At 38.8% G+C, this 18,725-nt stretch overlaps 1 protein-coding gene across 3 annotated transcripts in view; it reads right to left on the reverse strand.

Annotated features, from left to right (window-relative positions):
• unc5db (unc-5 netrin receptor Db) overlaps window positions 1–18,725 on the reverse strand; it is an 83,147-nt gene that overhangs the window by 24,121 nt on the left and 40,301 nt on the right. For 2 of the 3 annotated variants that reach the window (XR_013300272.1, XM_077600693.1), the window contains exons 3-11: window positions 13,759–13,902; window positions 12,893–12,996; window positions 8,522–8,702; window positions 7,724–7,891; window positions 7,277–7,441; window positions 6,796–6,828; window positions 5,835–6,020; window positions 2,311–2,670; window positions 59–143 (exon numbers count right to left, since the gene is read on the reverse strand). Coding sequence is in view for 2 of the 3 variants with exons in the window: in XM_077600693.1 (XP_077456819.1) it covers window positions 59–143; window positions 2,311–2,670; window positions 5,835–6,020; window positions 6,796–6,828; window positions 7,277–7,441; window positions 7,724–7,891; window positions 8,522–8,702; window positions 12,893–12,996; window positions 13,759–13,902 (1,426 nt within the window). In the remaining variant the exon portion in view is untranslated. The remainder of the gene's footprint in view (window positions 1–58; window positions 144–2,310; window positions 2,671–5,834; window positions 6,021–6,795; window positions 6,829–7,276; window positions 7,442–7,723; window positions 7,892–8,521; window positions 8,703–12,892; window positions 12,997–13,758; window positions 13,903–18,725) is intronic. The other variant, XM_077600694.1, reaches the window with a different exon arrangement.

The following is an 18,725-nucleotide window of genomic DNA, read 5'->3' on the forward strand; positions in this document are numbered from 1 at the left end:
ACTGTGACAAAAACAAAAACAAAAGAAAAATAATGGAAAAAAGTTTGGTTGATCTCACCTTGCTTCTCCCAGATTGATCACCACGTACATTTCCCAGGACATATTTTCAGGCACGGCTCCATGAGGCACCAGGAGGCTGACTCCTGAAAAAAAAACATGCATGAAATTTAACAAAAAAAAAGCAATAACTCCACTAGACTGTCAGTGTAGGGCAAGATAAAACATTACAGATTGTTGAATGGAAGAACAAGTAAAGTTCAAGGGCTATATAAGCATGGCATTTAAACAAAATAACTTCAGATAAAATGCAAATGCAAAACCTGGTAATTACATTTTAAACCAGATTTTTTGTTTTTAAATTGTGTGTTATTTAAACAGTCAAATGGACTGTCGGTTCAATGCTATAAAATCTGTGTTACTATCTACAAATACCAAAATGTCAGTTTTGAATTTATTTTCTCTATTGTTAATTAAAAATCACCAGATTACATGTCAAGGCACATTCATTCGAAGCAATTAGGATGACCTTTTTAAATTCAAAAAGAAAGGTTAATGTTCAACACTAAAACTAAAAATATCAGGCTGTTCATTGACGGTTATGTCTGTCTTAGGAAGTTTGGACCTTTGAAGGAGGGGCATTTTGATATAAAAGCCACATCGAATAACAGCAAACACATTTTAAATACAAATAAAATCTTTGGCAAAAATTCCCCATCATGGCAAACATTGTCTGTCTGAATCAGACAGTGTCTAAAGATGTTATTAGCAGTAATTTTGATCCTTCATGAGAGTGATTCCCCCAAGCGATCCTGGTTATGCAACAACTCTATAATGGACAACACAGTACTGCCACCACACAGAATAAACTCTAAAAGCTATGATGCAGTTGGAAATATGTCCATATTGAGAGATAAAAACACATCACAGACCTGAATTGCCAAAACAGGCGCAGAGTGAAACATTAAAGGAAACTCCTAATGGAATTTACAAAATTACTAATTGCTCTACAAGATCATATGAAGGTAGATTTCTAACAACTTAGCGTACATATTTATTGAGTTAAGGATGAAAAAACTGTTTATGGCATACGAGACAAAGCAAAATATTTTGCATTGATTTTTCTTTTTGTTTTGTTTTTTAAGGTAGAAATATACAAACCCGATGGTTCTGCATCCTTTTTTTAAAATGGAGTTTTCAATTCTGATTTGTTGGTTTGTGGTTTGATAAGGAATAAGGTTGTTAACAAAATGGTTAACTGTTATTTAAAAGACTAAGAACGCTGAGGTCAAACTAGTGTTGTCTGTCATTTAGCAAGTTTGAGAATTGTGAGAATGTTTTGGTATGCTGTAGGTCTTACTAAAAGCAATTTATGTGGCACCTAAATGTTATTTTTTCTTACTAAGGCATCAAAGTACAAAATCTAAGATCTTGTGGGAAGGCGTTTGGAAATTGTTGAAACGCTTATTGCGACAAAGGATAAACCATACGGATTGTTCCTTTTCTTTCATTTAGCTATTTATTCGATTTTTGTCACTTTTGTCACACTGCAACTGCATCAAAAAAGAGTGCTGTAATATTGGATCTAAATGAATAGAGTACTCAAGAAGCTTCACTTTATAGCTAGTTCATATGGTTTGCTACTCCATTTAGAAAAAAAAAAAGAAAGAACAAAAAAAAAAACCTTTACGCACAAGTAGACTAAGCGAGCAGTACACTTGACATTAGTGACTCCTCCACTCAGACCACTCTGCTTGAGAGGCCATTGAGGAAAGTTGATTTCACCTGTCCTCTCTCTCCACGTCAAGGACCGTGATTCAGACAAGGATTGCCGAAAAGAATTGCATTTGCACAACAGGACACCTATTCACATCATGCTAGCACTACATTTAAACCTTGTGAAGTTCTTTAAAATCGAAATAAACCCAGTCATTCAAATTGAAACTGAAATTGTATCTCATTTATCAAGATATATATTTCTGTCTGCCACTGTGCCTGTGTAACATTGTTGAAAATCTATCTCAAATATTGTCACATACCCACGTTTTTCAATTTCTTGAATATTCAGCACCTATTTCAGCACACTATATATTTTTTACCTGGAAGTCTGCGACTATTGTTCTTGGCATTTAAATTCCAGGTCAATGGGTGACTAAAATGTCCCAACTAAATAAAGCAGGTCTCTATAGAGGACAGTTAACTCGCTATCTCTAAGCCCACATTAGTACGTGTATATATTATATGTAGTTACTAAAGACAAATAAAATATTTCAGCTGTATCGTGTTCTTCAAGTTACAAACTTGTTTACTCACCAGTGTTCGGCAGCACCAGTCGTCCTCCCTGCTGACCAAACACACCAGTGGTCCTCAGCTGCTCTTTACTAGTGCTCAAAGGTCCATTGAAGGTGAGCAGACCTTTTTTGTGTTTGTCCATTGAGCTGCGGTAATCCTGGCCAAGGTCCTGTGGGAAGGTCTCAACAGGGGCTTTGGCATGGAACTCAGCCCGCTCTGCAACACCGTAGACCATGAATGAGCTCTGCACTTTCACCTTGATGTCTGGCAAGGGGTCAAAAAGCTCTTTGTCTGCACCATCCTGGAAGCACAGGGGAGTGCTGTAGGTGCGCCCCACGGTTAAGTCTGGCGGAATTGAAGAGTTGAGAAGTAGGGGGTTTCCTACAAAGATGGAAATTAGAGACATGCCAACCTTTTCTTATGAGGGGAGAAGAAACAACTAAATCTAAATTGGATCAAAACTTTAAATGGAGTGACCTCTTTCCAAGCTTTTGCCTAATATATTCAGCTTCATATCGTGCCAAAACATGCTCTGCAGTTTAGTCAACCGCCAGCACACATTAAAATCAAATGTCCATGCAAGGAACATCTGAGGTAAGGGAAGACAACCTGGATAGAAAGTCTAGTGCTTTGAGCCACAGCTACAGTGTAAAATTTAATTACCAAGCATACACAGCTTGATCTCCATAATCCATCTGCTGCAGCCAGCTCTTCTGGACACCCACCTGACCTACTGAAGGACGGGGGGGACCGGGCCAGGAAGGGGTCTAGGTGACTGCTATTTAAACGGGGGGAGCTCCCGGGGCGCACCCAAGAGCCCACAGAGCAGTCTTCATCTGGTCATTAAATGTGACGATGCTACCAAACAAGGTGTGGAGTGCACCCCATCGATCTGGCAGAGTCAGACAAGTGCTGCCCGTGCCCCCTGCCAAAATAACTGAAGTTGCTGTCCTTGATGCCCAGCTGTTCCCTGGTTAGGGGTGAAAAGTGGGTGGCTAATGTTGCTTTATTTCCATGGAAATGATCAATTACTGGAAGCATGATTTGTGAGCAGTGATTTATGGAGCGTTTTACCTATAACGACTGGAAAAAAAAACAAAAATGCAACACAAATGACAGTAACCTAAACAGAAGACATCAATTTGAATTTAATTTATTTAGCCTGTCTCCCAACACCCCACTGCCCTCCCATTGCCTAGGAATATTCATGATCCTTTTTGTTTGCCTTTGACCGCCGTTTGTCGTCACAAAGTTCTAACACAGTGTTTCGCTGTTTTTTGGAGTGTGCTTGAAAAACTTTAATCTTTATTTTTTTCATTACGGGCCCCAAGAAACTTCAGTTCTTTTGAATTCATAATTTTAAGTTATGTGTTTGTATGTTTTGTCAGTTTGCCTTCTCTCTTATTGTACACTCACCCTTTAACAACAATTGAAAAAGTTTTTGCATGTGATGGTTATTCCTTTTAAATGGCACATTGCATTTTTTTCAACTTTTTTGTGTTTTGCAAACATTTTATACAAAATTTGTATGCTTCTATCATTTTTAAAGGGTGTAGTTGGAATGAATTAAGGCTTTAATATTGAAAAAAGGCGTCTTCACTTAAAAAGAATTTAAGTTAGATAACCACTTCAGTAACGAATTAATTTTGTAAGTAAAGGTACCATTGTATTGGATTTACACTACTCATTCTTTACACTATAAAACTAATGAGGCATGGTTTCGAGAGTAAGGCAATATTGCTTGGACGAACATATTCAGTTTTTTTTCAGTAAAGGACTGATGGCTCATACAAACATAAAATATGCATGAGAAGTCAATAAGTGTCAACAAACCTAGCAGTGGAATATTGTACCTTCTCAGTCAGAGCTGGAGCCAAGTCGACATTAGCCTTCTGCAGCTGACATTGGATCACTGCTGAATTTCTCCCCTCCGGTCGAGTGGAGACCAATCTGATTATCGCTGGGGTGTGCATCTTTAAGAATGGTGCAACGAAAATGGAATGGCAGCGGTGAGGCGCGAGGGGTAAATGAAATGTACCTCAGGTTGAATACCTTGAGGGATAGGTTAGGAATTGGGCCTCTGATTAAAAATCACTCACAGGGAGAAGTAATGTGCAGAGACAGATTTAGGTCCAAAGACTCATTCAGCACTCAGCCTTATATTTGCTCTAATAGCAGAGAACCATCCGAAAGCATTTAGGGACTCTTAAAGACTATTTTAGCTTTGAAATAAAGCCCCCGGTCGCCATTTAATTAATGGTGCTTGAGTTTATGATTTTCATAAGCAATGTCCGTTTTGACAGCAGAACGAGGCTATTAGGAAATGCATTACCAGTGTTCTCCTGTGCAAACGTGGGCTTTATTAAAGGAAAACGTGGAAGGATTCCACATTTCGCCTGGCTGATGGAGTAGAAAATGGAATGGAGTGATTGTGGCCAGTGGAGGGCACAGCAGGCATGTTCAGGGGGAGCTGACCTATTTAAATAGGATTGATGACCTGCTGAATGTGGACCTGACTCACATCACCTGCCACACCAAGCTTACCTCTCCTCTCAGATCTTGGTGATTGCATGCATTGTGTATTGTCCATTTCATACTACAAGCCATAGGCCAGAGGTGTCGGTACATTATGCCTGTGAATATCTTCAATCAATGTCATTATTCCCACTGAATACAACAGGGCTACTCTGGTTGCTTTCACATTATATATATATTTTAATAATAATGTACTATTTGGTGAGCAAAAGGAGGAAATCGTTCATGGCTAGTGTGTGCTTTTAATCACACCCATGAGACTTATAGGTGGGCTTCCACATGAACATGAGGCCAGAACTAACATATCTTAGCCTATCCGAATGAACTGATGAAGCCTGAGGCAAAACACCGTCTAAGTCTTGGAATCAATTCAATGTCCTGACCGTAACATGGATGTCTTATCAAGGACTGCTTGAGCATTAGTAGTTACTTCTCTATCATACGTATTTTCCCTGCACAAGAAAAATACTTCATTCGATGACAACTGCTTCAAATGCTACACGTGTCCATCAATAGTTTGGCTCAATGCAATTTTCATGTGAGAAATTGGTTGTCTTCCAGACAGTCGATTGTTCTGTGTGGCACAGTTTGGTGTGGTGCGTGCTTCTCAGTGAAATTGATTTGCCTCCCATTGCTGGATAATAAGGGAGGAGATACTGTCTACTGAAACAGAATGACAGCTTTTATTTTTTTTACCGTTTATGGAAGTATACGGTAAATCCAAACCTGATAAGATAAATTTCAGAAGTCATGAGCAAACTTCTGCTAGAGAGGTATTTTATGTTAATGCCTTTTTGGCCTTGAAACAACCAAGTCACGTGAGAGCAATAATAAGATACACTTAAAAAAATAAAATAAAACACTCCCTTTAGAAGTTGCTATGGACTGCTCATCCTGCAGTACCCTTAAAAAGTATTCTTGTGTATTTTACTTTTACCACCCAATAACATAAACCTCTATATAACAGAGCTATAGGTAACAGATACACTTTTTAGATGGTCTTTTCTCACCTTGTCGGGTGGTCTTGAAGTTGAAAGACTGAAACCCTCCAGCAAGCGCAGAGGATTCAATGACATCTACACCATACTCGCTCTGGTTCTTCCTGTATAGCATGATAGCCACTACCAGTATACCCACTGCAATAATACCAGCTCCCAAGCCAGAGTACAGCGCAACATCATTGGAACTGTCCATACCTAAAACACACAAATTATAGCAGAGTAGACACAGTTTATTCTCATGGGAACATTTAAGAGTAAACCACAGCAAATAAAATAAGAGTAGTACGTATATTAAAAAAATACATAGAATGGGAAAAGAATGAAATGATGCAACAGTCTCATTGGATTTTGCAGCACAGCTTGTTAGAATTAAACTTCTTACATGTCATACTTAACCTGCTAACATGGAAAATAATAAACCTAAAACGCAACCGAGAGTTTTGGACAGAAAACCTGTTTATATGGTATACATTAAACTATCAAGTAGTCATTCAAAAAATGAGTTTTCAGAAGTTGAATTTTTATATGGCATGATAATAAAATGAGCCAGGCTAATGCCTGACAGTCCCTAAACTCCTGCAACTGATTGAAAGCCACAGGGAAAAAGGACAAAACTGCAAATTGGTCAATTTAGCTTGTTTGCAAAAAAATTAAAGGCTATTAATCCACTACAACATAACACATGTCCACTTGTCACAACTAATATATCTCCCAGCTCAAAGTAGAAACACAGCTGTGATGGCGTGGCTGTCATAAAGTTAGAGCACTGAAAAATGATCGAATGTGTAATTAACACCTGCTGGGATTGAACTAAGGAGCTTAGATCAAGGTGAACTGATTGGTGGTAATTTGTGGAGTTTTTCCATCACCACGTAAATAGTGTACAGAGAAATGTTTTGGCACTAGCCTGTGAATTCATACAATTCTGTTGGAAGTTGGAAAGATTAAAAAAAATCCACAGGGAACTCACTTTGAGGTTTAACATCATGTAGCAGCTTTCGATCTGTAAAGACAGAAAGGTAGAATAAGATGAAGAAGAGGGAAAGTGGTGATTTAAGTCCATGTTTTGTCTTAATGTACGATAGTGAAAATACTATGACGGCTGTGTTCATAGATGATGCTGTCTCTGCTTGCAACAGAGATGCAACTGGTGAAAGTCAAATGTTTACGCCTGCCTCGAAGCAACCTATTCAGTCACTGTACAATTACCGTCAATACGTGGGACACATTATCTGGTGTTGGACACCACTAAGGATGTATTTAGTAAGAAACAAATAGCCTACACCATAAGTGCAGATATTATCATGCCCTGGACATTGATATTGTCCCCCAAAAAACATCTCCAAAAAAGCCTGAATGTTGACCAAGACTATGTAAGAAGATGATGATGATGACTGAGGAGATGATTGATGACAACATTTGATCATGTAGCAATCTTGGAAAAAACATACTTTGGGTACATTGTCCATCTGTGCAGTTCTCTATGGCCTCTGAGCCCCCCTCACACATCTTGCCTCTGTGTTTGGGTGCTGGGGAGTTACACTCCCGACTCCGCTGTCTTTCACACTGGCTGCTGCAATTGGTCCATTCACTCCATTCGTCCCAGCCTCCATCAACTGCAATGCAAAGACACAAAGATGAAATCATCACAACAGCAGAAAACACAAGTTTTATTTCGTAGGATGGTGGCTGAATCCTCCCACTGGAAGGGTGATTGTCTGAGTGCAGTTTATGGCCCATGACTGCTGAATTTATATGCATGGACTGGGTTTCAAAGTTTTTGATAATAAATAATACTGTTAAACTAAGTTATGCCCATAATATGAACATTAATACAACCAGATAGGACAGGCAATTTGCTTGTGGAAACCCAATTTTAGCAATGTGTGTGTACTGACTTGGACATGGGGCATTGCACGATATCTTCTCCACAGACATGCCCTCGCAGAAAGCTCCACCGTTCAGCGGCGCCGGGTTCGTACAGGTTCGGGATCTTTTCCGCACGCCTCGCCCACATGGTACATTGCAAGTTGACCACTCTGTCCAGAGGGACCAGCCGCCATTCACTGAAGACATTTTAACAATGCAGACAGCAACAACTATTACTCAGGTAGACCACCTGGATTTATAAATCCTGTAATTGAAACAGCTTTAATATTGCCAATGCAACCAGTAGAAGGTAATTAATAAATTTATAAAATGGCAAAAAACGATTGAGCATGTTGGACACGGGAGCTCCTGTTGTCCTAATTGCCCGCTCAATTCCTAGCTGTGAGATTAAGATGAAAGAAAACCCCTGCAGAAAACAATAATTTAATTGAACTCCTTTTTATGAAAACATTGATTTATTGTAGCCGACAGCTTGGAGTTGACCACTACCTGCTGGAACAAAAGCAGTCACACTGTGGTGTGGTACCAAATTTTAGTGCAATTGAAAATAGTGAGACTGTTTTTGTAGAAGGGCAACAGGTCAAATCATATTTAGTGTAGATTTATAAGAAAATTGGTCCAGGATCATTATTTCCTTTCAGTGAGTTGGTTTTAAGTATCAAGTAAAAGATTTAAAAAAAATACATCAACTCAGTCAATGAAGTAGTGTACTACGATGGGTCTTAAAAAGAGGGTGTGAGACACCAAAATAAGGGGACATGTGGTAACTAGTCATTGAAGACCACTAAAAGAAACATAAAACATACCAAAGACTATCACAGTGGCTGTAGCACTGCGTCTTCGTGCCACAATGTTGCTGGCCATACAGGTGTAATTTCCCGAGTCAGACAGACGTGCTTCATTTATGATGAGGTTGTGGTCTGCCCTGGTGTCAATGTTGCCATCAGATTGGGAACTGATCAACTCTTCATTCTTCAGCCATTCCACCTGTGTAAAAGAGATGAAAAACACATTCTAAATAGCAGCAGCAAAGGAAATATTCGTTATCCGGGTTTTGTGGAAACTAAAAATAGAAATCAAAAGGTGCAGAAATGTTGCATACTGTTCTCTCCAAGTTAGTCAAATAAAACATTGTTATTTTTTTGAAGCACTATTGTTCTTTTGGAGTAGGGTAGATTTTGGTTGTCAAGTAAATACAGCCTGTGCTCCCACTGTTGTTGTGGGCATTATGTTGGTCTTGGTGTGTTTGGAACTCTCACTCGAGCACATCACAAACTTCTTTGCCAAGATGTCGATAAAGCTGATGCCATGGAATTTGTCACAGACTCTGCCCAAAGGTAAAGTAGGGTCATGACGAACGGTCGATTATGCGTTTACATTTCTGTGTTGACAGTACTGCATTTTTTGGGTTAGGGCGACTTATTGTCCAAACATGATATTTAAGCAATTAAGCATTCAAGGGAAACATTTTACCCAATAACCAGCAAGAAAGTGGGTAACTACAAAGAAATAGCAAATTCAGTGATGCTCTGCAGATTCTACCGTGAGAAAATAGTTGCATCATTGCATTTGCAAATTGACTTCACAATGTGTCACAACAGGCAGGGATGACGGATTTATAAAAATTGCGTGGGTACCTTTCAAATTATTTATGAATGTAAATATAAGTGCTTGTGGGCATGCAAAGCTTGAATAAATAGAAATGACATACATACATGATGGATTGCAATATTTATGGACATGAGTAAAACGGTAAAACAAATCATAACATTGGTACCATTTGCCACATTCCTGTGTTTTTGTCCCATCCTTGAGTCTTTCTATAAACAGCTGCAGCGAGACACATTCATTTTCCTCAACAAACAGCTAGTACTTCATATTTGTCTTTGCGGAACTCTGTCTTTCAAACAATATTGTGTTCCTGACAATTAACAAAAGCTTTTCCACACGGTATACATTGGCAGCAAATCCCTTATCCTTACCAGTAGATTAGAAAAAATAAATAAAACATGTGCTGTGACGATACCTAATTACTTTGTGATTAAAGTCATCAGTCACTGAAAAGATGTTCCCAGCAGTGGCATCCCACAGACTAGCCAATTTCTATTGTATGTTTTAATTTCTGTTGACTCGCATTTTGAAAGAAGCAATTACCAAGCCACACCAGTGGTGCCTCGCTGTGTTGGAGGTTACATCATTTGTTAGCTTTAGCAGATGGTTAAATCTAAGACTTTCAGGTACATATAGTCACAGGATTAAGAGAGAGAGAGAACAAGAGAGCAAAATGCCTGATTGGCACATTTGTTTTAGTCTGGATGTGGTCTTCAGTGTCAACCTTGACAGCGACATTCAACGAGGGGTGTATTACATCAAAGCATCTACTTTGTGATTTTATTACCCTTGCTTCCCTTGAAGGTGACTTCTTTCTGGCCTTCTCCAGGACTAGACCCCACCCAAGCACATACACTCGGTTCAACTAGATAACATTTGCTGATGATTATACTATGCTGTGAAATATGTTGGCTAAAGAGAAATTAGAGGACAGAAGTGCAGTCTTATAAGAAACACCAGCATTTATTAAAGTGGTGATTAAGACGATGCCAGCTGAGACTTTCTTCCCCCCTCCTAAGTTTAGCTTTTTCCAATCCAAATGTCCATTTCAAGTCAAAGGGACCCGGCTCAGGCAGAGGTCCATAATTTTTCTATAATTAGAAAAATCTGCTGAGTCATGCTAAGCTAAGTGTTACAATTTATGTCGCATGAATGCCTCCCCTCTGGCAGAAACTCTCATTCCTCTGTAGTTAATGGTAATTGCTGACACCATTTCATGAATTACACGTCTCCATCCAGAATTCTCTGAGGAGGAGAGAATGTTAATGATGCCTTTTGGGTAGCAAACCGGAGGACACAGATCTAATCCATTTGGTGGATTTTCCCAAAACCCAGTTAACATGTATAGCCATTGAGTTTACAAACACAGAAAGGCTTGCAGGTGCTTTATGGCTCAGCGTAGAAGCACTAGGCCAGATAGCGGCAGGTATAGCGTCACTGGAGCTATCTGTGCCTCAGTGGTGCCACCACAGTCTTGGGGTTAATCAGAATGGATATGGAGAGAAACACAAAGTCGGCTTGCATCGGCGATCCGGCTCCCCTGTTGGTTTCCTAATGTCAGTTCTCCTCCCTTCTGAGGCATGGCATACTACATTGCTGCCTCATTGTATCTCACCAGCGCTAAAAAACAAGAATCCCCGAGTGGAGGATTTGGACTGTTTGCTTGGTCTGATCCTCCAATTGCAAGAATAGCTAGTATTATCAATGGCGCCAATAATGGGCAAATAACAGGATAATTATAAAAATCGAGGGGAAATGATTGCGCCCAAGTGCAGTAGATCTAATAAGGGAAACTAAGAGGTATTTAAACAAACAGTTTGGGACGATCATGGCAATGTATTTGCAAAATTTAACAAACAACAGCGTATAACAGAGATTAGGATTGTGCATTTGATTTTACTTGGCGCCAATTCTGGGGCAGAGAAACTTCTGAAAATGAGGATTCATCTTGGATTAAAAAAAGCATTCTCATTTAGGTGTTCAGTTCACACTTATTTTCAGAGATACATCTCAAAGGAATCTCATTATATTGGGTTGCAGTGTACTCCTTTCTCCAAAAGCTAAAATATATGCTTTGAGTTATGTGCCTGACTTCCTTATGGAGTGAGGGTTGGGTTACAGGGTTGCGTTTCAGTTCTCTAACAAAAAATAAAATTATAAGTAAGTCACAACTCGAATGCCACACAGGCAAATCTCAAATTATACTGACCACTGGAAAAGTGAATTGTTTGCCCTGACACCATTTAGAATGTAGAAGAGCTTTCATGACAAAAGCTCCTAATTTCCTGACCACAAGTTTTATTTGTACTATTGGATCTCTGTTGTGTAGCAGTCACCCTGTAGCAGCAATCTAGCCTGATACTAGCACACTCATCACCATCTCAATATTTAATGGAACCAGTAGCGCTAAAATTGACTGGGCTGAGAATATTGGACTTTACATTATTCACTCCTATCTCTTGTGGCTGGACAGACTTGTATTGGGCCCGCATATGAGGTTGTGATTGTGCTCTATAGGAATCTAATCTATTTTTGTCCACACAGTGGATTTGGTAGCAGTGAGATGGCATTAGTACCATCACCAATGTCCATGTTAAATCATTTATACAATGTGGGGTCAAGGACAAACATCAATCTAAAAAAAAATTGACATTGCATTTATGTTTTAGACTAATGTCAGGAGAGGTGACAATGTTGCTCATTGGTACATTCATGACATGCACAGCAATAATGCAAAAGTCAGCCAAAACCAGACAAGTTTAGAAATTGCTTCATCTTATTCTGGAGCAAATTGCAGGTTTCGACCAAATTTAGGCTCATTTTTTTCTCAGACTGACTGTCCAACAGTACACAGCGTGCACATTACCTGGTTCCTGACAGAATATTATCAAGCCCAAAAGAATAGATACAAATACACGTTAGCAATGCATACCTCTGCTGGCGTTTGCTATAATACTTTTGTCACAGAAATTGGCGTAGTTGATAAGGAGCGGCGCCGACAAACCATGAAGAAAGAAGAGCAAGGACATTGTTTCGTTTTGATGCTATTTGTTAACAGCTATCGGTTTTAGTCTACTTCATATCAATCCATATGCATAGAGCAAAGCTTATTCACATCTCAAATTCATTCGTCTTAACTGCCAGACTTTTATGACAAACTAGAATAGCTTGATAAAGAGCACCCTTGGCATTTCCAAATCAAATTAGGTTTGGATTATAAAAGGACATCAAAGGTTATTTAAGTAAAGTAATAAAGATATAAATAAAAAACTAACAAAATTAATAGGAAAATAATTGAGGACTGGACCATTATTCCGTTATCTTTACTTACTCAATTCTATATGGAATAAACCCTTTTATTTAAAGTGCTTGTATTAGTGGTTTCAAACAAACATATCAATCTCCTAAAGGTCAGCGGAAGTAGAAAAGACGTTGCCATCGACTGTCCGGCTTTCTGAGTTTAATCATGATGAATAACGCAAGCCACTTTATTCACATCATCACTGCTCTGAGGGAGTATTTGCTTCTCGTTTTTCAGGAGAGGGAAAGAGGAGTGTCCATAATACCTCTGCCACAGGCACTCCCTCCGGAGGACGACAGTGCAGAACGATCATCCAATTGATTGGCACTTCCTTCCCCTGGGGGTCCTGCTCAAAGTTTTTTCTCAGGTCTGTGTGGAAAGATAAGATGAGACTGTCAGGTGTCAAGTGTGACCGTCATCTTTGCATCAATCCTGTCCGGCTCAAAATGGTCGCCGTTCGTCTGTTCTTGCATGCTCTGACCTTCAAAACCAATGTATATGTAGTAGCGAATTCCATGACCTTGACCTAGGAGATCTGTTTACAAGGTGGTATAATGGACACAATGGATAGAATAATCCAAAATATTTTTTTACTGGAACGTAAAGAAAGCCTGTATTTGCAAACAAACTTTCATCACCAATTGGGTTTTAAAAGGAGTTCATGCAGTTTCATATTTTCAAAAGTGACTAAGACCAAAGACAGTAATAACAAAAACCCGAACAGGCATTTTAAGATTACTTTTCATAAAATGTAATAAAAAAATCATCAGTGTGAAAACACATCATTCTCTTTTAGAAACTAGGTTGAGCTTGTTCCCCCAAATCCCTGTGTGAAGAAAATACTCCAAAACATTAAAATAACAAAAACTGCTACAAACATGGGTGTTAAGTGATGCACAGATAAACAAGTGGATTAATATGGATGAGAAGGGGTACATATTATAACTTATTAATACCAAAAGGAACTGGTTGTCAGGAGTAGTTAGTTGAAAGGCGAACTCTGAGTAAAACATATTCTTGCTGTCTGCCTTCAACAAGATGGTTTTAGAAAAAAGAATTATTTACACTAAACACTTTTGCCAGTATTTATATTAAGTAATGCAGTACAGTTGCAACCATTGCAATACTTACAGGCGATGCGGACAGCAGCCTTGCGACTCTTGGAGGTACCCAAGTGACTCCACGCCACACAGAGACACCAGTAGTCCTCTGGGCCATGAAAATCCTCTACTTGCTGTCGAGACACGTTGATCATCACCTCCCGCACCTTTAGACCTGTGAACAGAAGAGAATGGGCCTAGCAAATCGTTTCAGTTTTTCTTCCAGTTGCTGCTGGCAGAGTTGTCGTTTATCAAGGAAGTGAGACGAGTTCTGAACAGTGATCCTAAATTTACCATTAAAATATTATTTTGATAAAAATGTGGACTGCGAGACTTCATCCAGTGCAACATTTAAACATCTTATCTTGTCAAAAAGTATACGTATGTGCTGGCCAAGTCTCTATAGTCAGAGACATGGCAAATATTTTAAACACGCAAGTCAAAGCTTTGTTTAAAAAAACAATTTGGTGCCCATAATTGGCAGGAATAGGCTAAAATCACCTTTTAAAGTTGGCTTGCTGAATGTGAAGCATTTACGACTTTGAGATGTATGTCATTATTTAATGAAGACAGGTATTTGCATAAGTATAGGAAATGATGCCCTGAATGTCATGAAAGTACTCAAATTATCGATGTTGCACGTATACCATTGTATAAAACGTCATATTCATCAAGGCTCCATACTTTTTTAAATCTAGTTGTGGCTGCCACAGCCCTGGTACAGAAGTAGACATAAAACATAATTCCTAATTTTTCAAGCAGCAGGAGAAAGGTAGCAAGTGACAGTGTCTATGTGTGGGTAGAGAGGCTCTAGAGAATATAATTAATGACTTTCAATGATGGAGTAAAAGCCCAAACCTATATTTAAGATAATAAAGAGTGAAAGGAAACACTGACGGCTTGTGGGAAAGAGAAGCAGCAAGCTTTGAAACGCATCAACATATGCCTTAAATTGAAACGATGTGTGTTGACAGGTGGCTTTTGGGAAATACAAAGCTGAGTGCTGCCATTGTGGCGTCTGTCATCCATATTTGTTTATTGTCAGAGCAGTGTTGACAATGCTCATTAGAGTAACTACTTGATGTGTTCATTCATAACGTCCCCAAATTATCTTATTTTGCTAACTCTAACTAATAACATCTAAGATTGGTTAACTTTTATCCATTTTAAAAATAATAAGATGTATTACTTGCGTAATCTAAGCAATGCCGTGTGGAACCGGAGTCCTTTGGGAGTATCCACATGGAAAAGTCTCTTGAATGTCAGAACTATTGAGCAGGTGTGACAAATGGCATCCTGACAAATGCATGAGAGAACATTGGAAGACACCCATTGCTTCACTTTGTTCTCCTGGTTGGGAATACTTTTGGCTTCCCTGTTTAATTTACCAATAGACTTTGGCAAGGGGATAAATCCATAGGTGGGTGATCACATTTCCACATGGAGATTGTGCATGCAGCAGGAAACATGTCCAATATATTAAGAAAACATGATAAAATAGACTCTTGCTAAATTAACTGTACATTGTTACAAAAGGAGCATTTAATAATGGCAATTTGATAGAATGGTACTTAGGCAGTGGCGATTTGAGACCATTTATGGAGGTTAGTGAATGAGCAATAAAATTCATTGATATGAGTCAAGACGTAGATAAACTTAACCATTCCGTTAACAAAAGCTATTCTAGGAGTAGTGAAACAAGCCATTAAAAGGAAAGGAAATTAGCGTCAAAGGAACTTTCTACCATGACGGAAAAAATAAAGTTAGCGTTTAGTAAAACAGATTATAATACTCCAGTCTCTGTATTATATAGGATTGGACACTTTATACCGATGACATCTTAACTGTGAGAGAGATGCATTTCTTTAAATTGAAGACAAAAATTTAGGTGCCCTATGGCTGACTGGCAACCAGTCTAGGGTGTAGTCTGGGACAAGCTCCAGCAACCCCCGCGACCCGTACGAGGATGCGCGGTATGGAATATAAATGAATGAGTAGTACATTTATGCATTGGCTTTCTGATTACAAGGTAATGAAAATGATTTCATTACGTTGCAATGGTCTCAAAGGTGTTCATTATATGAAAAACAAGGACTGCAGTGGATGAGTTGCGGATAATGGTGTTGCGAGAATAACGGTAAAGCGAAATAATTGATGTTAATTAATGTTTCAAATGTCACAATGTCATCATTGAAGGTTAAAGGTAACAAAGGTTTTTGTTTGGGTTTGTTTGAAAAATGTCCATCTTTGGAAAGTTTAGACATGATTTCAATATCATTGCTGTAGAATTCAAGAACAATATAATTTCATAATAATAATTTACAATTTATTTAATTTTGTGAAAATGAGTTTGTCCGCTGGTGGTGAACAAGTCAAATCGCATTAAACGTTTCATTTACACCCTACAACAAAGATTGATTTTGAAAACTGAGATAACACCATTTATATTCGGCCTGACTTGATAGGCAAAACTAGAACTACAAAAAGGTGTTAGTTGTCTCTGTGTGGCATAATCAGTTGGTATCAGTAATTGAACCTTTCAATCTCCTTTGGTGTGTTAAGAAAAATATTGATGAGTTGAATTTCGGGTTCTCTCAACTTGTGCATTCACTTTGGTCGTGATTCTACTGCAGGTTAACTTAGTACATGGACCTTAAGACTTTTGATTCCTCTGTCGATAGTGGAGTGTGCATTATGAATATAAATCGGATTCTGGTTGAAGTGACATCAATTTTGCTGGTTCGTGAAAGCCACAATCTTTGTGGTTCCTTTAAAGAAATCTTTAGTACCCAAGCACTAATGTCAATGCTGTTTAAAAAATATATATCAATGAATACTTTGTATATACATATGTACATACATCCATATGTATGTGTGCGTGTACATGATTAAATTTCTTTTAGAGGACACATTTATTGAATATTTAATTGCATAAAAAGTTGTTAATGTTACATTAGCATCTTCTTCCATAAGAGGCTCATTGTGCACCAGCTCACCAACAAGGCTCATTATGATGACAAGCATACCGACTCCTCCAGGAAATGTTCTGAGATTGGGGCATGCTACTAAATAATACTCGGCTTAAAATCAAGATGCATGTTATGTGGGTAAATATTTTTTGAGGGAGATTTTTCTATTTATTTTAATGAGTCATTGACAATGCAGTGTGCATTTGCCTGATTACGGTGCGAGAAGTGTAATCAGTGTCTTAATGACTGTCTGTTACTGCATGTTTTAAATGTATTGAACTGATTGTCTGGTGCCCACCTGAAGGGTGGCGTGGGGGGAGGGGGGTATTGCTCGTGGCCTATCCCAGTCAAAAATGAGCACCAGGCCGGGAACACTTTGAATTGGTGCGACAATCCCGCACACTAACTGCAATTAGAATGCAAGGGGACATTGATTATTGAAATAAGATTTGTTAAGGGCAGATGTTGCTAATAAAAGTGAACTGCCTCTTAAAGAAATACAATTTCTCTAAAACTGCTATGGGTCTGTGTGTTGGTACTTCGGATAGTCATTCAGTTATATTTTTACAATGGTTATTCAACTGTTTCTTTTTTTGTGGTTCAGAATTTAAAACTGCCAAGGAGATAGCATTGAAGTAACCAAGACTGATTGTGCATCGGCCTTATTTAATTTCAAAGACTAGTTCTCCTTCAGAAATATTTTTGAAGGAACACTTTTGTAAGAAGGCTTCAAGGTTGTGTTTGGATGTCGTACAACTAGTTACAATGCCACCTGTTGAATAGCACCGAAAGACGGCTGAGCTATGTATCCTACCTTTCCCAAAGATTTTAAATGATGTGTTTCCTGCAAAAGCTAATAGTAGAATGTTAAAATTTAATACGGCTAGAATTATATGAATATTACCCAAAGACTAAGATTTCCCTACCCGACGTTTCTTTCTGAAATCATGAATTAAAATCAAACCAAATGAAATAAAACAATATCTTTAGTCTAATCTTCATCCCTGGCAGAAAACCTATGGTCAGGCCAAATGAAACCTCTGGAACTAAGCCACTTTATCACCCCTTCATTTCTCCAAGCAGTATACAGCAGAGGTATGAGGGACTGTGTACGTATGTGAGGTGCATTGTCGGGGCCATATTCGGTTAACAACCCCATTAACTGGCTCGCAAAGCAACCCTAGAGCAACGATAACATCAATTCTGGCTTTAGAGACCATTACATATCAGCCAGAGGTATACAGTACATGCCCTGCCGGAATAGTGAGTTGAACAGTGGTGGCAGCAAAGTCACTAAAAAGGTGGTAAGGTGTCGCCGCCCGTTTGTCAAATCCAACTGTCAAGCTCCAACTTTGCCTGTGCAAACAAAATATGTTCCTGTAAATTCCTCAGGCTGAAGGTTGTGTATCTCTCTGTCGGTTGAGTCATCATTACACACACAGACCCTATTTCTAGATGTTTACCATAAAAACACTATTTATGTTACACAGTATTTGCATAGAAAAGATGCATAAATTCAGCCTCTTCAATAAAACCACAAATGCACACCATATACGCACAACCAAACATACAAGATATACAAACATTCCAATAATGCCAGATGGCAGGGCATAATGCACATTAGTTTTTCACGTCATCAGTTGCCCCATGTGACAATATACACATATTTTAAATACACTATGCATACCAACAGCTCCCTCACATATGTGGAGAATGATGAAGCCTGTGAATGTGGATGCTGTGTCTGCTTGCTGTTCACAGATGATAACATTCACAGTCTACAGAAGCCGGAAAGAAAGGTCAAAGCCCCCCTACCCCCCGCCTTTTTTCTTCCCTTATGCTCCATGGGCAATAGTGAACAATAATATTCCATGGAGAAAGATGTTTGTTTCCTCTAAGTGTTAAATAGCTACATTACTCAAAGGGAGCCTTAACTACCTCAATTAAAGCCACATAAAGGAGAGTGTTAAGAGTCCTAATGGCATGGCCGTCTTCTCTTTTAGAACAAACAAGGATAGGGTTTTCCCCA

The sequence above is a fragment of the Stigmatopora argus genome, chromosome 5, assembly GCF_051989625.1.
Source record: "Stigmatopora argus isolate UIUO_Sarg chromosome 5, RoL_Sarg_1.0, whole genome shotgun sequence".
In the NCBI taxonomy this organism is placed as follows: Eukaryota; Metazoa; Chordata; class Actinopteri; order Syngnathiformes; family Syngnathidae; genus Stigmatopora; species Stigmatopora argus.